Source organism: Triticum aestivum, chromosome 2A (assembly GCF_018294505.1).
Source record: "Triticum aestivum cultivar Chinese Spring chromosome 2A, IWGSC CS RefSeq v2.1, whole genome shotgun sequence".
Taxonomy (NCBI): domain Eukaryota; kingdom Viridiplantae; phylum Streptophyta; class Magnoliopsida; order Poales; family Poaceae; genus Triticum; species Triticum aestivum.
In genome coordinates, this window is record NC_057797.1 from 762,662,008 (window position 1) to 762,685,711 (window position 23,704).

The 23,704-nt window shown below is 47.3% G+C and overlaps 4 protein-coding genes across 9 annotated transcripts; 2 read left to right on the forward strand and 2 right to left on the reverse strand.

Moving 5' to 3' along the window:
- Window positions 1-661: 661 nt before the first annotated feature.
- On the forward strand, window positions 662-5,184 carry LOC123191009 (uncharacterized). Of its 5 annotated transcripts, XR_006496659.1 has the most exons (4): window positions 662-1,890; window positions 3,631-3,670; window positions 4,250-4,557; window positions 4,906-5,184. XR_006496659.1 is itself a non-coding variant. In XM_044603756.1 (2 exons), exon 1 carries the CDS (start codon window positions 699-701, stop codon window positions 1,887-1,889), a length of 1,191 nt encoding a protein of 396 aa, XP_044459691.1. In that variant the 5' UTR covers window positions 662-698; the 3' UTR covers window position 1,890; window positions 3,631-4,920. The 5 variants fall into 5 exon arrangements, 3 of the variants coding, with proteins under 3 accessions (XP_044459691.1, XP_044459692.1, XP_044459693.1); XR_006496658.1 differs by having other exon boundaries at window positions 3,631-4,557; XM_044603756.1 differs by having other exon boundaries at window positions 3,631-4,920.
- A 19-nt stretch (window positions 5,185-5,203) lies between these two features.
- Window positions 5,204-8,575, forward strand: LOC123191010 (transcription factor MYB16). Its single transcript, XM_044603759.1, has 4 exons — window positions 5,204-5,966; window positions 6,133-6,325; window positions 6,418-6,547; window positions 6,952-8,575. Exons 2-4 carry the CDS (start codon window positions 6,193-6,195, stop codon window positions 7,718-7,720), a joined length of 1,032 nt encoding a protein of 343 aa, XP_044459694.1. The 5' UTR covers window positions 5,204-5,966; window positions 6,133-6,192; the 3' UTR covers window positions 7,721-8,575.
- Window positions 8,576-10,985: 2,410 nt separating this feature from the next.
- On the reverse strand, window positions 10,986-13,969 carry LOC123191011 (uncharacterized). Of its 2 annotated transcripts, XM_044603761.1 has the most exons (3): window positions 13,101-13,969; window positions 12,660-13,030; window positions 10,986-11,693 (listed from the first exon to the last, which is right to left on the reverse strand). In XM_044603761.1, exons 1-3 carry the CDS (start codon window positions 13,873-13,875, stop codon window positions 11,475-11,477), a joined length of 1,365 nt encoding a protein of 454 aa, XP_044459696.1. In that variant the 5' UTR covers window positions 13,876-13,969; the 3' UTR covers window positions 10,986-11,474. The 2 variants fall into 2 exon arrangements, with proteins under 2 accessions (XP_044459696.1, XP_044459695.1); XM_044603760.1 differs by having other exon boundaries at window positions 10,988-11,693; window positions 12,660-13,969.
- Window positions 13,970-20,597: 6,628 nt separating this feature from the next.
- On the reverse strand, window positions 20,598-23,274 carry LOC123191012 (uncharacterized). The gene is made up of 3 exons (XM_044603762.1): window positions 21,999-23,274; window positions 21,444-21,626; window positions 20,598-21,214 (listed from the first exon to the last, which is right to left on the reverse strand). Exons 1-3 carry the CDS (start codon window positions 23,161-23,163, stop codon window positions 20,952-20,954), a joined length of 1,611 nt encoding a protein of 536 aa, XP_044459697.1. The 5' UTR covers window positions 23,164-23,274; the 3' UTR covers window positions 20,598-20,951.
- Window positions 23,275-23,704: the final 430 nt, after the last annotated feature.

Here is a 23,704-nt window from a genome sequence, read left to right on the forward strand (position 1 = left end):
CGAGAAGGAGCCCAAAACCAGAAAAACCGGCTGGGAAACTCTAGAAAGTTCCCAAAACTGGAAATTGCTGCCACACTTTAATGGGCCCGGCCAGGTGATCGCTTGATCGCCAGGTCTTTATGCGAAAGGTCGACACCCTGACGCGGAAAATCCTACTTGACGCACATTGCATCAAGTTGTCAGGCTTTCGCACAAAGGTTTGCCAGCGAGGGATGACTTGGGCCGGCCTGCCCACCACTTCTGCCATCCCGGTTTTGGGAACCTTCCAGGGGTTCCTGAACCGGTTTTCCTCGGTTTTGGAAACTTTCTAGAAGGTTTAATCGTAGGAAACATGTCGAACAACGGAGAAACCGGGCCTTCTAACCACGATGCAAACAAGTGCAAATGGGCAAAAACCGATACAGGTAACCAAACACGCCTTAATACTCCCTTCATTTCACAATATAGTGCGTTCATGTTTCTCGAGATCTAAGTTTGACCATAAATTTAACTAACGAGACCGATTGCGGCGGAAGCAAAAATTATACGACTAAATTGTACCGGTTGATATATAATTTTTGCTTCCGTCGCAGTTAGTCTTGTTTACTAAATTTATAATTAAATTTAGATCTCGAAAAACGCGGACACACTATATTATGAAATGGAGGGAGTATATGATACTCCTTCCCACTATTAGAAACAAACGCTTGAATTTCGTGATGTTTCTTTCTGTCATCCGGCCGTTGGATTTTTCGCCCCACATCCAAATCCCCGGCTCCGCCACCGTCACGCTCTCAAGTCTCGCCGGCGGCGCCATGCTCCTCGCCAATCTCCTCCCGCCGGCGCGCTGCCCACTGGCCTCCCCTCTCCGCTGCCAGGCCCCGGCCCACCACCACCAGCCCGCCGTCTCCCGCGGCCTCCTCCTCCGCGGCGCCGGCTCCCCCGTCGTCAAGCGCCTGCCCGCCGGCGACTGGCTCCTCTGGTACCACTCCGGGGCGCGCGTCGCGCTCGCCACCTCCCCCGACGGCCTGCGCTGGAGCCCGCCCGTGGCGCCCGACCCGCTGCTGCCCTCCACCGACTGGTGGGTCTTCGACACCGCCGCCGTCCGCCCCGGCGACGTGCTCGTCATCTCCGGCCCCGACGCGCCGTCGTCCCGCCGCCTCCCGCCCTCCTCCTCATCCGCCGTGTACTGGCTCTACTACACCGGCTCCAACGACGCGCGCCTCGCGTCGTCCCCGTTCCCCGCCGCGGACGTCGCCGCGCTGCCCGGCCTCGCCATCAGCCAGGACGGTCGCCACTGGGCGCGCATCGAGGGGGGCCACCACACCGGCGCGCTCCTAGGGGTCGGGGAGGACCACCCGCAGGGGTGGGAGAAGCGCTGCGCGGCAGCCCCCAAGGTGGTGATGCACGCCGACGGGGACCTCCGGATGTACTACCACTCGTTCGATGAAATGTCGCAGAGGCACGCGGTCGGGGTGGCCAGGTCCAGGGACGGCATCCGGTGGGAGAGGGTGGGGAAGGCGCTTGAGGGAGGCGGGCCTGGGTCGTTCGACGAAGGCGGGGTGCGGCAGGGGCATGTCGTCCGTGACCGCGCCGCCGGTCGGTACATGATGGCGTACGAGGGTTTGGATGGCAATGGTGGGGTGAGCATTGGGTTGGCCGTGTCGGAGGACGGGCTGAGAGGGTGGAGGCGGTGCAGTGAATCACCAGCGCTGCGCCCGTCAGAGGATGATGATGAGTGGGACGTCGCTGGGGTCGGCGCCCCGTGCCTGGTGCAAATGGATGGGCCGTATGATTGGAGACTCTATTACATGGGCGTAAGGAAGGATGGTGAGGCTGCTATTGGGATGGCATATTCAGAGGGTCAGGGTCTTCCGAGGTTCAACAAGTGTGACGCTCTTCTCATGTAAGGTGAGCTGTGTTATCTATGTTTCAGGGAATGTATGTTGATGCGGAACTTCTGCATGGCTCATTTGACAATGCTGATCAAGTGATCATGATAAAATTTGATGTTGGTTTTACTTAGCGTCTTGATTCAACCTGCTTCGGTGCTTTGTAACACCAATGTATTTACACTACTCTCAATTTCCTAACATTGCTATCCCCCACATCCGTGATCCGTCAGAGCATGTCAGACAAGCAATGGTGTTTGGCAAAATAGTAAGAAAGAATTCCTTATATAGCACTATTTTAAATGTTGTTTCCCTATTTAACACTGAAAAACTTTTCCTTCCTCATATAACACCAAATCTAAATTTTGTCCCCTTTGTGACACTTTCATCCATTTTGAGTACTAATGGTGTTAATTGACATGAGAAAAGACGATTTTACCCATAGTGCATTATTCGCAGGAATAAAAAGGCAATTTTTTTTTCTGTGGTTACATGAACAATGAAGTTTCAGTGCGCCATGACACCGTCGGGTATTTCAGGTACATGGAGAAACTGTATACGTGTGCAAATGCTGAGGTACTATAGGACAATAGACAAACCCTTTTTTTTTCTACGAGTGTAGAGCATACCTTTTTGAGCTCGATCATCTCCCGCCCTTATGGACTGAAGCGGCCGGACGGAGGACGGGCATGTTGGTTTCTAAAACTCTAAATCAAGTCATCGGAAATTGTGTGCGTGCAAAGTTAGCTCAAAGAAGCAGACTAGCAAGCAGCTTGACTGATTGCTGTATCAATAGCACACACGATTAACATCATAAACTTTGCATACGTGCACGTGGCCTGGGCTGGCTAAGCTTGCTCTCTAGCGAGGCTATGGACCTCATAGATCCGGTTCACGCTAGTACAGGCCAGTTTCACGTGTACGTGTGTTTGTACGTGTGCATCAGGTATAAAAACGGCTCTGCTTTCGTCTGCCACCTTCCACGACCATGTAAATAACGGCTTCTTTGGTCATTTGAATCATTCTTTTCACAAATTGCAGCAGGGGTAAAGCCGTATTTTCAGGTGCCATTTAACACCGTTAGTAATCAAAATGAATGGAAGTGTCGCAAAAGGAACAAAATTTAAACTTTGTGTTATATAAGGAAGATTTTTTTTCCAGTGTCGAATAGGGCAAGAAAATTTAAGACAGTGTTAAATAAGGAATTCTCTCAAATAGTAATGGTATGCTTGGGTCTGAACTGTTACCAAGACCGGATGGAACCTGTCTGGGCACTGATTGTATATTCTGCCTAATAAAGTTCTACTGTCAGTTGTTTGAAAAGGTTTTACCACCATATTTGCTAGAGAGCATCTTCATAATCACAGGTGGATCTAGAATTATAGTATGCACGTAGCAGCGTGAAAGTGTGGAGTCTGTTCCTGTCATTTACCATTTGTTGTGCTCTTGTTTATCTTCTTCTACTTAGTTTTTGCTAATTCTTTTACACTGAATGCATAGCTGGTGGCTTTTATGTTGTCCGGAACCTTCCAGCTTACAATAAAATCAACTTGTGCATATCATGCTAACGCTGTATCATGCACAAGTGGCAGGGGTTAAAGTACGCACAAATTTCCACGAGTTCTTGTCTGTTGTTGCTACTACCATCTAATACTGGTTGTTGGTTCAGTATGACGCACACAAGTTGGTATTGGTCCATCGGCTTCTCTAGTCTAGATTACAATAGTCATAACAGCTGCCCTATTTACTAACATGGCAGGACACCAGCGTCAGTTCTCACTAATCAATTCTTCCTCCAGGTATGCATATCACTTCTTCACAACTTACATATTAGAGTAGAAGAGGTTACGGACAATGATATTCTGCAAATTAGATGTCTGTGCTGAAAAAGTGACTGTTTTATAAGGGCCTTTATGCAGTCATATCAAGGTTATGCATAATATCATGGCAGTCTGTCTGAGAGTAGATATTTAAGTGCTTTATTTGCCATCGGTACTTCTATCCTGCAGTGCATGTCTTTGTAATAGATGTATTTGAGAAGAGATATTTGCATTGGAATCACATGTACTTTTCCAAACCCATAGGATTACCATATTTCAAAAAATCACTTTATCTGTATGGTTGCAAATTTACTAGTTGTAGTTATTGTTGGTATGTCATCCTGTGCTGGAAATTTCAACAGTCTAGGACCATCTAAATTTAATGAAAATAATTTCCACTTATGCCTGCAATTTTTAACCTGATTGCAAATTAATGCCACCTGTCAAATCGCCATAGCTTCAAAGAAGCAGACTAGCAGTGTCTGATTTCATGATTTGTGTCATTTAGCAATTTCATTGTGATAACAGTTGTTAATTGGCCTTTATTTGAAATTGCAGTTAAATCTCTAGCTATATGCCACTCAAGCATTTGTGAACTTATTCATTGTTCCATCGACAAGTTTGGTTCAGGCCAACATGTTAGACAGCGGTAAACAACAGCTTCCCAGCAGATCATCCAAGCTTTCCTTTGCAGGAGGCAACCATGGTGATAAACAAGATGGTACAATCTTCCACTGGCACAAGGGGTTGATCTAGTCTGAAAAGCCATGTGCAGATGGAAGAACCTGTACCACAATCTTGAATAATGTAATGTTACATAGTTATTTCAATGGGGTCATGGATGTCCTTACTTCCTTCGCAATGAGGTAAGTGTTTCATCCCTGACCTGTCTCCAGTTAGTTTGTTCACATGTTCTCTATTCTAACACAGTGCAAATGTGCTGTTATAAACACAAATTATGTCTTTAAGATGTCATAATGCTTATTTTTCTTAGGCTGAATAATGATTCTTGCCATGAAATAGTTTTGGCATCCTTCTTTCCCCTCTCTTTGCTGTACTTCAGTTGAAGTATCCCCATATCTTACTCATACACTGGGCATGTATTTTTAGGTTGAGACTACATGTTATCCTGTCTACTTCTCTACAGTGGACAGTGCAGCTCTTATATCCATGTGTGCAGTATTACGTTTATTGACGGCTTCTTTGGATCACAGGATCTGCAAAACAAAGGAATAGGAAAAATGGAGGATTTGATTGCCATGCCATAGCCAATCCTATGGAATTTTTCCAGAGATCGGACCTCATGTGTAAATTCCTCTGGAATCAGCACCTTGGAGTCCCAATCCTAAGGAATTTTAATGACCCAATCCTGTGATCCAAATGCGTTTCATAGGAAACAATCCTGAGGATTGATATCCCGTGAAAATCCTATGAAAATCCTCCAATCCAAAGAAGGCCTGACGAACATTTTGTGTTCTTCCCATTTCCCCCACTATTCAGTAAGTGTTTCCTTACACAGAACTGCAAGTAAAGTTACTCATGTAGTTTGATGTTGACTATTCACTGCCGTAGTGGTCCCATATCATACCAATACATGTTTATCCAGGTGTCGTCTTTGTACTTTTTCATCTGCAATGCTTCCAGTATCTTCCTACATCTCACAAAAAACATTGATTTTTTTTTAGTTCATATAAGCTGTTCACACTTCAGTTTCAGTTTTTTTTTTGCATGAAATAAATTCAATTATCTGCGCTTCCAGTTTAGAATTAAACAAAAATGGAATCCATGATCAGTAAGGCATTGGTGACATTACTGAAAGCACCTTCTAATCCATGAATTACTTCACCAGTATAAATGGCATTTGCTAGAGAAACTTGCACTTCATCTACAGCTGTATTGTACACCAAACAGTTCACTCTGAGAGAGATTATAATTAAATCCTTAATTCCAAGCATTGGTAGACATTGCATGTTAATAAGCCTATGTTTTGTACTGGACTGCCAGAATGGCTGTACCAAATGGATTGCTCCTCTAAGAGGACTCATCCCAAAATGAAGCAACATACGTAACGAACATTGACCCTCAATAACTTTCAGGCAAAAAGAAAATTACCTTACGGTCTCACCAACCTGGACTTGGTGTCACAGTGGAGGGGTCCGGTCACCGCTTGGAGTTATAGCAGCTTTTATTTCGAGGGCCATAGCCGTGGACCTGAATGCTAAACTCATACTCAACTGAAAGTCACTTGCTTGTTACTCTTACATTCAGTCGATCGGTGAGGAGCTGTACGTCTTCTTGCACCCAGTAACCTGCACCAAAACCAAACCGTCAAAAGGGCATTTATGTCATCATGATAAGGCGTGGAAAGTTCAGTTTTCATACCTTCATATCGTGCTAATGACGTATAGCTCTAACCTGCCTTCTCCTGCTGCTCTATTTAGCTCCTCTGCACTCAGCTGTCAGCTCTTGGCTTCCTAAAGGTAGCATAGTACTCTACTCCAATGGGGAGATCACCATGCTGTGACAAGGTTGGCCTAAAGAAAGGTCCATGGACATCGGAGGAGGATGAGAAGCTTCTTGCCCACATCGAGGAGCATGGTCATGGGAGCTGGCGTGCATTGCCTTCCAAGGCCGGTGAGTCTACAAAAGCTTGATTTTCATCCGGTTGCTGAGGAACAGAGGCGTCTTTCTACGGAGTTGATGAGGGTTCGACCAACATCTTGCAGGTTTGCAGAGGTGCGGCAAGAGTTGCAGACTGAGATGGACCAACTACCTGCGGCCGGACATCAAGAGGGGCAAGTTCAGCTTGCAGGAAGAACAGACCATCATCCAGCTTCATGCTCTTCTTGGCAACAGGTGTGTAGTGTTTTTTATGTAGGTTTTTTACTCAGGTTATCACAGCACAGTTACCAACTTAAGCTCCCTTTCAGAGTAGTACAGATCCTTCTGTTGCCGCGTCATCAATGTCTTACCTGCATTCTTTTTCGGGTCTAAGATCAAGTGCAGAGTCTCTGACCTTGTCAGACTGCTGTATGAATATTCTTTTTCAGAGTCTCTCGACGGGTGTTTCGGATAATTTGTAGTGTTGAATGCACCAAATATCAGCGTTTTCATTCTGTGTATTCAGAATCCTCCTGATTTTTTGCACTTCCAGAATAAAGAATTTTGGCTGGCATTCTGTGTATTCTGTTCAGCAATGATAATGCATGAATACATATATGATCATCTCTTATTAAGTGTTGCTTCCTGGGACTGTGCAGGTGGTCTGCCATCGCGACGCACCTGTCGAGGCGCACCGACAACGAGATCAAGAACTACTGGAACACCCACCTCAAGAAGAGGCTGGCCAAGATGGGGATCGACCCCGTCACCCACAAGGCCACCAACGGAGCTCCTGTAGGCACCGCAGCCAGTCTCAACCACATGGCCCAATGGGAGAGCGCCCGGCTCGAGGCCGAGGGGCGCCTGGCTCGAGAATCCAGGATGCGCACAGCAGCCTCCACACCAACCTCAATCCCTCTGCATCCAATAAACCTGCCAGAGCCTACCACTCCCCCGTGCCTCGGCATGTTGCAGCCATGGCAGGGCGCGAAGCTAGACCTGGAGTCACCCACCTCCACACTGACGTTCATCGGTAATAATAACAGTGTCAGCCTAGGGGCGTCTGAAAGCAACTCCGCGATGTGGAAGTTGAGAAGCGATGATCCGGAGTGCGAAGAGAACAGCGTCCACAAGTTCCTCCGCGAGCAGCAGATGCAAGGACTGGAAGGCGAGGAGAGGGGAAGGCACATCATTGGCTGCGAGGAGCCGTGGTTCCAAGGGACCGTAGGCGTCGGAGCTGGCTTCACAGACATGCTGCACGATGCGTTAGATTGCTGGGGTGAGTCCAGCAATGGCCAAGCCGAGCTCAGCGGGCAGGTCTCCGGGGACGGAGAGAGCGGCAGCAGCAGCTACTGGAGCGGCATCCTCGGCATGGTGGTCACCTCGGAGCTGCCACCATCCCACCCCCACCCACCAGCATTTCTCTAGGACAACGGCCGTCTCTACATTCTTCTTCTTTTCTTTCCGGCCAGGGCTTGCAGCATTTCTCTAGGACGACGGCCGTCTCTACATTCTTCTTCTTTTCTTTCCGGCCAGGGCTTGCAGCATTTCTCTAGGACGACGGCCGTCTCTACATTCTTCTTCTTTTCTTTCCGGCCAGGGCTTGCAGCATTTCTCTAGGACGACGGCCGTCTCTACATTCTTCTTCTTTTCTTTCTGGCCAGGGCTTGCAGCATTTCTCTAGGACGACGGCCGTCTCTACATTCTTCTTCTTTTCTTTCCGGCCAGGGCTTGCAGCATTTCTCTAGGACGACGGCCGTCTCTACATTCTTCTTCTTTTCTTTCTGGCCAGGGCTTGCAGCATTTCTCTAGGACGACGGCCGTCTCTACATTCTTCTTCTTTTCTTTCCGGCCAGGGCTTGCAGCATTTCTCTAGGACGACGGCCGTCTCTACATTCTTCTTCTTTTCTTTCTGGCCAGGGCTTGCAGCATTTCTCTAGGACGACGGCCGTCTCTACATTCTTCTTCTTTTCTTTCCGGCCAGGGCTTGCAGCATTTCTCTAGGACGACGGCCGTCTCTACATTCTTCTTCTTTTCTTTCCGGCCAGGGCTTGCAGCATTTCTCTAGGACGACGGCCGTCTCTACAGTCTTCTTCTTTCCGGCCAGGGCTTGCGCCGAAATCGACCGAATCCTCCGAAATCGGAAGAAAATAGCAAGAGGATTCTACAACTACTACTGGCAACAGGTCGCTGTTTTTGGCTCATCCTCATGTGTAATTAGCCACTACGTACTACTGTATTGTGACCCTGAGGATGCAGTAAATAAATGCATATTGCTTTCTAGTGTTGACTCATCAGTGTAGAATTAGAAATAACCAAGATGAGTGCGTGTTAGGTGAGTCATGCAGGACCGACGACACCATAGTTAATGGCGCACGGACTTCACAGTTGGTTGGTTGAATGCTCGAGCTGCCGTGCTTCCCTTGCCTTCATCCAGATCAAAAACCAGAATGATTGACCGGTACTGCTCATGCTCAGATCGAAGCTTTCACAGTAATTTTGGCATAAATGAGGGAATTTCCACAGTAATTCAACTCTGAGATCTAGGACTGTTCGGTGAAGGTAAACAAACGCCTTTACTCCATTTGGATACAAATGTGCTGGAAATGAAGCAATTCGCACTGAAGCCATCAATACAAGATAATAGGGGTAATTTACAGCTCCAGTAACAGACCATTAGCTAAAACCTGTAATAGAAGAACATGTATCAGATCACCGCAGTCTACTCGCTTAGATCACCGCTCTTATATTATGGGACGGAGGGGGTAGCTTATAAGAAGAGAAGAAAAGAGAGAAATGAATATGATGATTGCAGCCTTTCTGGATGAGCAGTGCTATCGATGCTGTTTGCAGATAGTGCACTGCACACCATAGTAGCATAAATGTCCTTTTAAGGTAACAATATATGTTGTATCAAATACTAAAAAGGCAGGCTAGAAATATAATCATAGAAACTCACACCCTCTTCATTTTTATTTTTTTTGGAACTGCACCCGCTTCAGTTTTTACACATACTCCACATGCTACTGGTACAAACCATATTTGCCCCCAAAATTTACAGGTGTGCTTGCTCTTGCTCGGTTATATGCGGTATCTATTATATACAGTTAATTTCTTTTTGAACTTTCTAGCATCCCAGTGATCCTGCCTGCAACTCATTCTCTGTTCTGAATTTCCTGTGGCATGAGTTGCACTTGATGTTACAAATAGAAATAGATCCGGCTTTGGAGTTGCTATGTACTCCTTCATACATTGGATGAACTTCATGTCCTTTTCTGTACATTGGAGATTTCACAGTTTATGAAGAAAGTAACTGGGAACCAAGAACATCCATTATATATAGCCTGGTAACTCAGACGACTGCATACCATCTTATACCATCCATCCCTACACCACTCTAGTGTTTCCGGTCCACGTTTCCGTCTGCTTGTAACCCCCATCCGTTTCGTTTTACTTCGCATATTCTCAAGTTTGACAAAGCTTACAGAAAAAAGATGTCAATGTTCACAAAACCACATCAATGTATCAGTAGGTAATTAGGTCCATCATGGGATAGAATTGTTTTTTCATACTGTATTTATCTGGTATAGTAGATGTTGATATTTTTTCAACATTACAAATTTGGTCACCATACTGTAAAGACAAAACTAACATGCGAAGTAAAAAGATCAGAGTACTAATTCCTTCCTCTGCGCCTGAAAATGTAGCTGACAGCTTTTGCATCATCAGTTATAACACTGCACTGTCGACCAGTCATGAAGCAACAGTTTCACAGGACGGCAAGAGCAAAGAGGGGAAACCGGTGAAAGCTCCGCAATCCCGGCTGCCAATCTTGCCCATTTACCTTACCTGACTCTTAACCAGTGATTGACCGGTACTGCTCGGATCAAAGCTTCGGTCCCCAGAGACCTGGCTGCTGTGGACCTTTGTCTTGGAATAACTGAGGGAATTTTCACAGTAATTCAACACCGAGATCTAGGACTGTTCAGTAAAGGTACTGATCTATACTTTATAAAACCTAATAGATGAACATGCGTCAGCTCAATGCAGCCTAGCTTTCGAAAGGAAAAGGCTAGAGATGAATATGATTCCAGCCTTTTCGGATGAACAGTGCTATTCATGCTGTTTGCAGCTAGTGCGCACCGGAGTAGTATAAATCTCACTGAAATATTAAGGAAGCATATGCTGTAATCAAATATACCAGCTGTATAAAATCAAACTGAAATAGCCAGGCTAGAAAAATAATCATAGAAGTCGGTCGCCATCACGCCCTCTTGGGTTCTTACACATGTTCTGGTCTCATATTGTACCTGTTCCATGTCCCACATACTGATGCAAACCATGTTTGCCCCAAAGAATTTACATGTCTGCTTACTCTATTATATGCGGTATCTATGATATCCAGTTTTTTTTTGTGTGTGTTTGTGTGTGTGTGTGTGGGGGGGGGGGGGGGGGGGACTTTCTAAGATCCCAGCTGTAATGGCAGACCCAGAGCGCTGGTAACACGAGGCTGAGAATGATCCCGCCTGCAAATCATTCTCAGTTCTGAATTTCCTGTGGCATGAGTTGTACTTTTGTCACAAATAAAAATGAATCCCGCTTTGGAGTTTCTATGTACTCTTTTACACAGTGTTATATTTATCTGGTAATTCTTTTCGTAGTGTTCAGAATACCAAATCAACATCATTAGATCCATCATGGAACGGTATTCTTTTTCATAGTGTTAATATTTATCTGGTATAGCAGATGTTGAAAATCTTCAATATAAATTTGGTCAAACTGTACAGACAAAACTAACATGCGAAGTACTCTCTCCCTCCCACAATATAAGATGTTTTTGCAAACTGGAGCTCAATGCTTTTGTGTCATCTCGCAACAGTTGCACAGGACGACAAGAGCAAACAGGGGACAATGGTGAAAGCTCGAAGTCCCAGCTCAGCTGCCACTCTTGCTCATTTACCTACCTGACTAATAACCAGTGAGTGACCAACACGCAGCAAAAACCAAAAGACCAGCGCAACACATCAGGCAAATGAACTTACAAAAGGATATGAGACTAGGTATCACATCCAACAAGGCAAGCAGCCCTTCCAGCTGAAGAACTTGTTGCCCTTGGCCACAATCATCCTCCTCGACACCCTGGTACCGGCAGGCCCCTCGCCTCCTTGCACGCCCTCTCAAGCTACGCCACCCGCCCCTGCACCCTCCGGAGGTTCAGCCCCTGCACCAGCCCCAGCGCCTCCTCCTCGCCCACCACAACCCGCCTCTGCTTCGTCATTGGGGTTTGGAGCTTCGGCAGCCACTGAGAGGACGGACCCTTCCATGCCTCCAGCGTCGACTTCTTGTGGTTCAGGCACCTGCACAGCTCCCCCCTCTCCTCGGACGTCAGCGTGGGGTGTGGCTGCATTGCACAAGGTCACACCATTACATTGACACAAGCTAGTGCTAATTTCCACTTGTCTGACAGTTTCACTTAAAGATGCACACTACCAAGGCTGAAATCACTCTATTTTATGGCGTACAACTATTAGTCTTTAGATTTGAATGGTTGTATATTGATTAAGAAACAGTAGTAAATGAAGTGATCAAGGTTTAATGAAATTGCAGGTAAGCTATGAATAGAGAACCCGGTATCAAAATCCAGCAATTCTATACTCCCAAAATAAAACCAAGTTTTGTAAACATTTTTTCTTAATGGTACTAGAGCAGTTAAGCTCAATCATGAAGCAAACAAGGGCAATTGTGTAGTACCCTTCAATTTGTGTGTTTCCATGCTTCAAAGGAAGGGTGTGCATGAGAAAGAAATTAAAGGAGGAAGCACATACAAAAAGGAGAGGACGATGATTAAAGGAGAGAAAAAAAATTAACATTTGCACATAGAAAGCATCAATGGCAATCTGGTAGAAGGTTCCCAGGTTCAATTGCAACAGTAGGCTAAACAAAGGCAATATCTTGGTTGTAAAATTATCAGAGTTCAATACCAAAGAGGATAGATTCGAAAGACTAATGGCAGCATGAATCACAAAAGTGCACTGCCAACAGGGGAAGGTGTAAAAAGGTTTACATCTGCGTGCAGGCAAACAAAGTTGGGTTTTTGATAGAAAGTACTGATGTACGGGTGAATTTGTTTTTTGTGTGGAATCTTAGTAACTTACTATAGATAAAATAAAGTGCCCCAACATGCGGAGCTACAACTCAAGATATATGTGTGAATTGAAAACAATTGGCATTTCTAAGGAAAGGAGGTATTACTTTGCATGACAAATATTTTGTTTAGGGGAGATAAATATTGTGACCATTTGAACTGTAAGCTTTGTGATAGTAATATGAAGGGAAGGAGGTTTCTGGCATTCAACAGAAAGCTTACCACTTGACACTGTCGGTGACGATAATAACGACGGTGGAAAGTTGCAATATACATGAGACGGCTTGGGCAATGAAGCAGAACCACACACCCTCTCAAACTGGAATGTGTCGACGCCGCGCGTGTAACAACCTCGCCTGATTGACGAGCTTCCCACATGATATAGGAGCAAGTGCCTCCCCACTGCACCCGTGAGCAAGGACCCAGAAGGCAGCAAGATTGTTTCATTCTCCATCTGCCACTGCCACTGGGTGGAAATCCCACCATTGTTTCGCCAAACCGTAAAACTACGGCGAGCTGTGTTGGGTGTAGGCACAAACATCCGAATCGTGCCTTGGCCTGCCTCCGCAATGGCCACATCATCGCTCGGAGCTCTGGCACAGGGTGGGTGGTCAGCCATGGAGAACTCCATCCTCTGAATGTCAAGCACCAGCAATTTTTCACCTGAAATCCAGTAGAAGCAGCCATGGGCGTAATGGCGTGACCTGAAGCAAGCCATCCATGTGAAATCCGGTAGAGGTAACGACTCGCTCCGAGTCAGGGCTCGCCATTGCCCTGTGCGGGAAGAGAAGACAAGGGCCATCTGCTTAGCTTGGAGCAGCACCACCCAGATCACCCTGAATGACGTCTCCTCCGTAGCCGTAGCAGCTTCCTCCTCGTCGACGCCGGGAGGGACGAGGAAGGTCTCGGCGAAGCTCTGCCCATATATCATGAGGTGGTCCGCTACCGAAGCGGCCATGTCATCGGGGATTGAGGGGAGCAGGAGATACTGCCGGTGCAGGGGGTCGCACACCACCATCTCATTGAAGAGGGGTCCGAGCCCATCACCGGAGTCGTGGCGGCGGGGTCTGTCGAGGAGGACGCGGCCGTCGCGGACTTCCCGCACGGTCCAGTCCCGGGCGGGGGCGGGGAGGAAGGCGAAGGGGGGGCCGGGGGCGGGGAGGAAGGCGAAGGAGAAGTCGGCGGCGAGCGCGACGGCGCCGGCCGCCGGCGCGGAGGGGTGAGGCCGAACGGCGGGGTGGAAGCGGCGAACAACTGGGTCGAGGAAGCCGAGGAGGGGCGGGGGGTGGATCTTGCGGAAGCGCCGGAGGAAGGAGCGGTCGGTGATGAGGCGGCGGAAGGAGACGCAGGCGGCGGAGGCGCGGATGAGGTCTTCTGGGGTGGGGAGGCGGAGGAGGATGTCCACTAGTAGCTCGTCGGGGATCGCCAGCGAGGCCATCTTCCGGCCGCCGTCCGGCGGCGGCGGCGGCGTGTGTGTGGGTCTGTGGGAGTTCGCACGATGCAGCGTGTGCTGTTGGGGAAGTAAGCCCACGGTACACATGGGCTGCAGAATACGGGCCGAGAACTCAAGTGAATAAGTTAAGTTTAGTACTCGTAAAAAAAAGAGTTAAGTTTAGTTGTCTAAAAAAAAGTGTCCCGGTCGATTCTTTCAATCTTTCCTAGGGTTTACCTCCTCTCAACGGCGACGGCCGTCGTTGAGTGTTTGCTTCCTTCCTGTTGTGCCTCGCCGTGGAATCCACTCGGGTTGACCAAGGGACGGTCCTTGCACTGTTCCCCGGCCTTGGTGGTCCGCCGGAGGGGTCGTTGGGTTAGGGTCCTCTCACAGCCCGAAGTTTCTTCTCGGGCTAGGGTTTCAAGGATGGCAGTGGATGAATCGATCTCGACGGGGGTGCCCCACAAGGTTGATCCAGGGAAGCAAATTTCAGATGGGGTTGGAACCTCTGCGACGGATGGTATTAACAACAAGCACACAACTGTTGTTGGGAGTGTTTCTTTAGTTGCAATTCTGCTTGTATTCAGCGGAGACACAGAGGAAGGCATGCTTGCGCTTCCATCACCTGATGTACCACATCCCAAGAGATCAAGGACCAGTTTAGTTAGAAAGGAAGGCAATGTTATAGTGGCAAAAACACATCTGGCGGGCTCCCTAGAGGGGCGTCGCCAAGCCCATTGAGTGCACTCTATTGGAACTGCCGCGGCAGTTCGAGAAATTCGTGAGTTCACGAATAAATTTGCCCCTACCCTTTTATGCATCGTTGAAACTCAGATAAAAGGCTCAAGGGTAGATGCATTAGCAAGTACTTTTGGTTATGATAATGGTTTTGCAATTGATATTAGAGGCGGAAGTGGTGACAAGTTGATTTTCTTGGTTACTTGGAATATCATATCAATTGCTCAGTATTGGAAGAGGGTTAGGACCCGTGGAGGTGCACTGTTGTATATAGAGAGGCCCAGACCGATCTCAGACATCAAACTTGGGACACCCAGAAGAACATCAGTACCACTAGCAACCTTCCGTGTGGATGTGTTTAGGGGGGGGGGGATATCTGGTACTCCCACCCCTACGGTGCTCCCGGTGCTCCAAAACTCGGTAGCACATTTTTGTATCTCGAGCAATGTTTCGAATTTTGATTTAATTTTTTTTTGACAACATACTTTGATGTTGTGTCAATGTGCTGGATTTTTTTCAGAATTTTTCGAACATTTAAAAATGTGCTGCCGGGTTTGGAGCACCGGGAGCACCCTAGGGGTGGGAGTACCGGATATTTACCCGTGTTTAGGGGATTTCAATGAGGTTCTGCGCCCCGAAGAGCAGGAGGGCGTAGGAGAGAGGAGTAACGCTTAGCCTCAGGCTTTCTGTGACGCCATCGATGTTTGTATGTTACTTGACGTTGGATATATTGGCAGGTTTTGGACCTTCGAGAAGAAAGTAACAGGGGGAACGTATAACAGGGTGCATCTTGATCGAGCCCTCGCAAATGCAGATTGGCGAGCAAGATTTCCCCTAGTGGACCTAACCCATTTGACAGCGGCCACATCAGATCATTGTCCAATACTATTGAGTCTGAACAGAGAACACCCGAGATGCCAGAACCCTGGAAATTTTCGGTACGAAGTGATGTGGGAAGGCCATGAGACATGGCAAGACAACATCACTACACCGTGGACAGGGGGAGAACTATGCAGCAGGGCGAACCAGCTCGGAACAAAACTGCAGGCGATCTCACATGATCTTGGAAGGTGGTACACAAACACCTTTGGAAATGTCCGAAAAGAATTAAAAAAGATTGAACAAAGAATTGGAGAAGCTAAGGTCTGATCCGAGCCGGATAGCACCATCACATGTTGAACTAAAGATTAATGAAAAGCTTGTGGAGAGGTATCATCGAGAGGAGCTACTATGGAGGTAGAGGTCCAGGATTGATTGGCTAACCTCGAGGGACAAGAATACTAAATTCTTCCACCTGAGAGCTGGCATCCGCCGAAAGAAAATTTTGATGAAGGCATTACAAAATTTGCTAGGGGTAATGACTAATGATCCCGAGCAGTTGAAGGGACTAGTACACGATTCTTATAAAACTCTATACACTAGCGAGGGGGTCAGCAATATGGAGGCAGTCCTTGAAATAGTACCAACCAAGGTCTCCGCCGAGATGAACGAGGTGTCGGTGGCTCCTTACACAGCCGAGGAGGTAAAGAGTGCACTTTTTCAAATGTTTCCTACCAAGTCTCCCGGTTTGGATGGCTTTCCGGCTCACTTCTACCAGCGCCATTGGGATCTTTGTGGCCCCGAGGTGACTAAGGCGGTACTAAGGATTGTCAGATGAGAGGACAGTGTAGAGTGCATTAACGACACGGTTTTGGTGATGATCCCTAATAAGGTAATGAACTCGTCTTTATTGTCCCAATTTAGACCCATAAGTTTATGTAATGTGCTATACAGGATTGCATCCAAAGTTGTGGCAAACAGGCTGAAGCAGATTCTATCTGACATCATCTCAGAGGAGCAGTCTGCTTTTGTCCCCGGAGATTGATAACTGACAACATAATTAGCGTATATGAATGCTTCCTTTTATGAAACGCAGCAGAGCAAAGGTGAACAGTTACAGTGCACTTAAGCTCGATATGGTGAAGGCATATGATCGCCTTGAGTGGGACTATCTTCAGGCCATGTTGTTGAAGTTGGGTTTCACACCATCGTGGGTACAAATTTTGATGAACATGGCGCAGTCAGTTTCGTTCTCGGTGCTCATTAATGGTGAGAGGCTTGATCAATTCACACCTAGCAAAGGCATCCGGCAGGGAGATCTGATATCCCCTCATATCTTCTTAATTGCAGCAGAGGGCCTTTTCGTGCCTCATGAAATCCAGTTCTTCGGCATCTCAGTTGGGGGTATCAAGGTGGCTCCAACGGCCCCGACCGTCAACCACCTACTCTTCGATGATGACAACCTGCTGCTTTTTAAGGCGAACATTGAAGGGGCTAATGCAGTTTCAAACCTACTGGAGAGCTATTGCTTGGCATCAGGTCAGCACATAAACTGTGACAAGTCTTCTATATTATTTAGTCGTGGTTGCCCACGGGCCACTAGAGATAATGTCAAGAATATTTTGAACGTTCAAAACGAATCTCTTAGTGATAGATATCTTGGCATGCCAACTGAGGTGGGTCACTTGAAGAATGGGACTTTTAAGTACCTATGAGATCGTGTATGGGAGAAGGCTAGGGGATGGATGGAGAAGCTTTTATCTGCTGCAGGAAAGGAGGTATTGATCAAATCTGTAGTGCAGGCAATACTGGTGTTCTCCATGTCATGTTTCCGACTCCCTCGAGGGCTTTGTGAGAGTGTGACTTCTCTGATCAGGCAGTTTTGGTGGGGCAGCAAGCAAGGCAAACGTAAAATCGTGTTGGGTAGCATGGGATGTTATGACGAAGCCCAAACACTTGGGTGGGCTTGGCTTCCGCAACCTGGAACTCTTTAACCTAGCATTGCTGGCAAGGCAGTCGTGGCGGATCCTTCAAAATCCATCATCCTTGAGCGTTAGGATTTTAAAGTCCGTTTACTTCCCGGAACAAACATTATTTAAAGCCACTTTGGGCCCTCATCCTTCCGAGATTTGGAGGTCTATTCTTGATGGCAGAGATATAATGGTACATGGTCTTGTTAAGAGAATAACCAATGGAGAAACAACTAATATTTGGTCTGAGGATTGGATTCCCAGGGAAAATATGAAGCGGCCACCGACATCACTCATGCGTGCGCCTCCAAGTAAGGTGTCTGAGCTGATTAATAGCACAACCTCATCTTGGAACGAGCAACTAGTGCGATCAGTTTTCATCCGTATAGATGCAGAAGCGATCTTGGCTATTCCTCTCTGCACTAGGCAAGTGGAGGACTTTTGGGCATGGAGTGAAGATAGAAGGGGAATCTTTACTGTCAGGTCAGCATATAAGATGATCCAGCGAGTCAAACTCAGCAGGGAGGCGTGGTTAGATGGAGAGGAGGGTTCGCCTCACTTTGATTTGGACAGCATGGGATGGACAAAACTATGGGGGATCAAGGTCCCATCAAAGCTGAAAAACTTTCTTTGGAGATTGGCACAACACTCTATACCTACAGCGGCTCTGCGTTACCCTTTGGGCGCTGTGGGGAGTTCGTCGAAAGGCAATTCACGAGCAAATTTATCAGTGTCCTTTCTCCATTCATGGCTTTGTCCAGTCTTATTTATCCGAACTGAAATCCATCGAGAAGAAGTCAGTACAACAAGTTAACCCACGATGGACTCAACAACTACCTTGGATCGCACCACCTGCAGGTATGGCAAAACTAAACGTTGATGCAGCCGTAGGGAGAGGAGGAAGATATGGTGCAGTGGGGCGCGCAATAGCTAGAGATGCCGAGGCGTGTTCCTGGGGGCTTCAGCAATAGTCTGTCCCAACAATGGAGACCCAACTGTCCTCGAGTGTTTGGCAATAAGAGAAGGTCTGGCCCTATCAGATGATCTATATGAGCGGAGGATCAAGGTGGGGTCGGATTGCAAAGTGGTAATCGATGATATCTGTAGCAAGAATCTGACTTCTTATGGCGCAATCATTCATGAAGTAGTAGATCATAAGAGTACTTTTATTTCATGTATTCTTAGTCATGAATCTAGGAGTTTGAATGTCGAGACTCACAAACTCGCGAAGCATGCTTTATCCCTATCGGCTGTCCGGCATGTGTGGCTTGGGCAGCCGGATGGTCTTACTTTCGTCCGTGTAAACATTGTGACGGTTTGATTAAAGCTTCGGAGTTTGTCTAAAACAAAGTTGTCTAAAAAAGTGAATAAGTTTAGTTTCTCTCTGTCAAAAAAGAGAGTGAATAAGTTGTTATAAAAAAAAGCTATTATAAGAAAAGTGAATAAGTAGGTGCATTATAGTACTTCACTGATCATTTTATTTAACCAATGTGGATAGATAAAAAAACTGCACTTCCCTAAAAGAAGCACAGTACCATATCATCGATTAAGACTTAGTTTTCGGTTGCTTAACTATGATGTGATGTCCTTCTTTTTATGATCTGATGTAATAAAAATAGGTGTAAAAATAGGCAAAGCAGATCAACAAGACACTAAAGTAGTACTATAAAATAAGGAAAAACGACTGGAACAACAAGATTACGAGAATCCATCAAACACCAAGCGTAATCTATGTCTACACAATGGTAGCAAAGACGCTGGTGAAAAACTTCACATCCGGACAATCTTGCTCATATATATAGCTCACTCACTGCAAGTGGCAATAATGCAAACAATCAACACAGCACATGCACAAACCGAATGAAAAGTCAACCGAATGTAATCAACTTTACAAAAGGATCAAGAAAGATGGAGAAAAAGAGAGGAGGCACCCTACTTAGCGGTCTCAGCCCCAAAAATGTCACTCCCTTAGCTAGCTATTACTCCCTCCGTCCCAAAATTCTTATCTTAAATTTGTCTAGATACGGATGTATCATTTGAAGATCACATTGTACGTGGTAGCACATCCTAGGGAAGATCACATTGTCCAAGGACTTGTTGCCCTTGGTTGCAGTGGTCTGGACACCTCTGGTACTCTAGCCCCTCATCACCTTGCACATCCTCTTTAGCTCTGTCATCTAACCACGCATTCTTCGTAGGTCTAGACTCAATTGATGCCTCCTTCTCTTGTTATCGGTCATGACTCGCCTTGGCATCCATGCCAATTGTGGTCTTCGACACATAAGGTCGGTAGCTGAGTGATTTTTTTACGCAAATGTGCAAGGAATGAAGCAGTTAATTGACTTGACGAAAATGCTGGTGGCGTCTTTTTTAATGCCAAGAAAAATGCAAGAAATCATCTATCTATTCAGTAAACGTAGCAGTACAGTACAGTGCGTACTAAATTTGTAGTTTCAGTACCGAATCATGAGTTAAAACGTGACAGATGAACACGTGTCAGATAGATCATTGCTTTTCAATCATCAATCAAAAAAGAAAAAGAGATGAATGAATATCATTTGCATCCTTCTCGGGTGAACAGTGCTGCTATTGATGCTGTTTGCTTGCAGCCAGTGCACACCAGAGTAGAGTAAATATTGTCCTTTTAAGGTAACAGATGTTATAATCAAATACTCCCACCGTCCCAAAATAAGTGTCTCAACTTTGTATAGTAAAAAGTGTACAAAGTTGATACATTTATTTTGAGACGGAGGGAGTACTATGCTGCTAGTTGTATAAGTCAAACTAGAAAAGGCAGGCTAGAAAGAGTCATAAAAATTCATCGCCCCACACTTCTCAGTTTTTTTACACATTTTGTTTGGTCTCACCTGTCTTTTCCACATGCTGACACAAACCATATTTGCCCCTCAAAAATCTACAGCTGTGCTGATAACAACTTGATATAAGATGTTCACAAGTATAGCTTGCAAAAGCATCGTATATTGTGGGACGGAGGGAGTAAACGGGCAGTAACATCAACTTCATCCGCATGACATGAATACCCACACAAACTTCTGTGAGCTCCAAATCACAACAAAATAATACAGTACGTACTTGCCAAGTAGTACTGCATACCAATTCCAAAGCTGGATTTGTTTCCCACTGGGAATTTCTACTCAACTCATTCCAAAGTCCACTACAACTACTCAACTCATTCCAAAGTCTACTAAAACATATGCCACAGGCAAATGACCTTGATTTTACCATCAGACAAAAACTGGATGTTAACTCAGATGAATGTCTACTCACAACAGTGGGGGCTGAATACCAATCTTATACACCATGGACGAGCGTTGCCTCACGGCCCACAGCCACGCAATGCAGCTAATGAGTCGAGACCGCAACAAAATCGACGATGACACGGCGACCAACAGGGCAGCTAACGGTGAAAGCTTTGCAATCCAACCTTGCTCATCAACCTCATAACCAGCGACCAACACACAACAAACTTACAAAAAGGAACGAGTCACTCATCCAACCCTGACGCCCTTGGTCGTCGTGGATGCAATGGTACTGCTACTCTGGCTCCTTGTCTCCTCGCGCGCCCTCTCTAGCTCGGCTACCAGCCCCTGCACCCCCCACAGGTCCAGCCCCAGCGCGCCGCCTCCTCTGCCCGCCACGACCCTCCTCAGCATCACTGTCGACGACGAGCAAGGGGTTTGGAGCTCGAGCGGCCACTGCAAGGGCAGGTCCTTGCACGCCTCCAGGGTCAGCTTCTTCCACTTGGGGCACCGGCACAGCGCTCCCCGCTCCCTGGACATCAGCAGCATGGTGTGTGCCTGCATATGCACAAGGATACACCATTACATGGACACAAGCTCAGTTGTTGTCTGACAATTTCACTTGATGTTGCACACTACTACTGAGGCTGAACTTGCTCTCTTTTACAGTACGCAACTATTAGTCTCTCGCTGGGTTATATATGAAAACCTTCATATGAGAATGGTTGGAAGGCTTAGTAATGTGATTGACATTTAAGAAAACTGAAGGCAACTTATGAAGTGAGACCTGTCCTCCTTTCCCTCGCCACAGCACAACGCGCCTCGGCATCGTTGACGACGGCGAACAAGTGGTTTGAAGCTTGAACGACCACTGGGAGGACAGTTCCTTGCGCGCCCCCAGGGCCAGCTTCCTGTACTTCAGGCACTGGCACAGATTCCCCAGCTCCCTGGACGTCAGCATGGCGTGCGCCTGCATGCACAAGGGGCTCAATCTATTGCTAATTTTCTGTTGTCTGAGAATTTTCACACAAAGCTGCACACTAGCAAGGCTCAACATACCCTCTTTTATGGTGTGCAACTGCTAGTTAGGCTATATATGAAGTGACCTTTGAGATGAGAATGGTTGGATGTTGATTGAAAATCTTAGCTATGGGATTAATATTTAAGAAAATCGCAGGTAACTTTGAATAGAGAACACTATCTAGAATGCAGCGAAGTTCTGTAAACAATTTTTTTGTTAAGGATACTAGTACAGTTAAGCTCAATCATGCAGCAACCCGGGCAATTGTGTGGAGATAACTATGAAGGGAAGGAGGTATCTGTCACTCAACGGAAAGCTTACCACTTGACACTGTCGGTGACGATAACAACGATGGTGAAAAGTTGCAATATACGTGTGACGGTGCAGGAAATGAAGCACACACCCTCTCAACCTGGGATGTGTCGACGTCGAGGGTGAAACCACCTGTCTGGACCGACGAGCTTCCACACTGATATAGGAGCAAGTGCCTCCCCACCGCACCTGTGAGCAAGGACCCAGAATCCAGCGAGAACGTCCTCTCCTCCATCTGCCACTGGGTAGAAATCCCAGCATTGTTTCGCCAAACGTTATATTTAAGGCGAGATGTGTCGGGTTTAGGCACAAACATCCGAATCATGCCTTGGCCTGCCTCCACGATGGCCACATCATCGTCCAAATGTCTGGCACAGAGTGGGTGGTCGGCCATGGAGAACTCCATCCTCTGAATGTCAAGCACTAGCAACTTTTCAATTGAACCTGAAACCCAGTAGAAGCAACCATGTGCATAATGGCGCGACATGAAGAGATCCATCCACGACCATAACAGGAAGCCCAGCAACAACTCGCTTGAAAAGGCTCGCCATTTCCCTGTGCCGGAAGAGAAGACAGCGGCCACTAGCTTAGCTTCAAACAGCCCCATCCAGATCACCCGGAATGATGTCCCCTCCTCCTCGTCGCCGTTGCCGGGAGGGACGAGGAAGGTCTCGGCCAAGCAATGCCCTTCTACCAGGAGTTGGTCCACGACCGAAGCGGCTAGGTCATCGGGGATTGGGGGGAGCAGGAGATACTGCCGGTGCAAGGGGTCGCACACCACCATCTCCTTGAAGAGGGCTCCGAACCCATCGACGGAGTCGTGGCGGCGGGGTCTGTCGAGGAGGACGCGGCCGTCGCGGACTTCCCGCACGGACCAGTCCCGGGCGGGGGCGGGGAGGAAGGCGAAGGAGAAGTCGGCGGCGAGGGCGACGGCGCTGGCCGCCGGCGCGGAGGGGTGAGGCGGCACGGCGGGGTGGAAGAGGTGCCGACCTGAGTCGAGGAAGCCGAGGAGGGGCGGGGGGTGGATCTTGCGGAAGCGCCGGAGGAAGGAGCGGTCGGCGACGAGGCGGCGGAAGGAGACGCAGGCGGCGGAGGCGCGGATGAGGTCTTCTGGGGTGGGGAGGCGGAGGAAGATGTCCACTAGTAGCTCGTCGGGGATCGCCAGCGAGGCCATCTTCCGGCCGCCGTCCGGCAGCGGCAGCGGCGGCGGCGGCGGCTGTGTGTGTGTGTGTGTGCTGCTCTGTGGGAGTGAGTTCGCAGGAGGGTGTGTGTGTGCTGCTGGGGAAGTAAGCCCACACACGGTACACATGGGCTGCAGAATACTCCTAGTTCGTCGCGGGCCGAAACTTAAGTGAATAAGTTTATTTTCTAAAGTTTCTCAAAAAAAGTTTATTTTCTAAAAAAAAGAATATGCATATAGAGGACGGCGTTTCGATGCACAAGATTGAAATTTCAGAAAATAGCAAACAAATCAAAAGAAATTGAATTTTTTTGGCACCAAAGATGCACAAGTTTTCTAGGTGTATGCAATTTTTTGTGGTGATTTGACAGAGGATCAGTCCTTGACAAAAGAAAAATCGGACCCTTACCTTATAACTTGGAATTCCTCTCCCTATGATGGTGTTTGCGATGAATGAAATGGAAATGGAGTGAATGAGCAGGAATGAATCTCCGGATCGCTTCTCCTATATTCCAAATGTAGTGGCGTCGGCTCT

Bases quoted from the DNA above. Each gene is read 5' to 3' on its own strand.
- LOC123191009 (XM_044603756.1), top strand. From the start codon at position 699: ATGTTTCTTTCTGTCATCCGGCCGTTGGATTTTTCGCCCCACATCCAA.
- LOC123191010 (XM_044603759.1), top strand. From the start codon at position 6,193: ATGGGGAGATCACCATGCTGTGACAAGGTTGGCCTAAAGAAAGGTCCA. The intron at 6,326-6,417 runs GTGAGTCTACAA...AACATCTTGCAG, and splicing joins TGCATTGCCTTCCAAGGCCG to GTTTGCAGAGGTGCGGCAAG. The intron at 6,548-6,951 runs GTGTGTAGTGTT...GGGACTGTGCAG, and splicing joins CATGCTCTTCTTGGCAACAG to GTGGTCTGCCATCGCGACGC.
- LOC123191011 (XM_044603760.1), bottom strand. From the start codon at position 13,875: ATGGCCTCGCTGGCGATCCCCGACGAGCTACTAGTGGACATCCTCCTC. The intron at 11,694-12,659 runs GTAAGCTTTCTG...TGTGCAATGCAG, and splicing joins GTCACCGACAGTGTCAAGTG to CCACACCCCACGCTGACGTC.
- LOC123191012 (XM_044603762.1), bottom strand. From the start codon at position 23,163: ATGGCCTCGCTGGCGATCCCCGACGAGCTACTAGTGGACATCTTCCTC. The intron at 21,627-21,998 runs GTAAGCTTTCCG...TTGTGCATGCAG, and splicing joins GTCACCGACAGTGTCAAGTG to GCGCACGCCATGCTGACGTC. The intron at 21,215-21,443 runs GTCTCACTTCAT...GTGCATATGCAG, and splicing joins GGCGAGGGAAAGGAGGACAG to GCACACACCATGCTGCTGAT.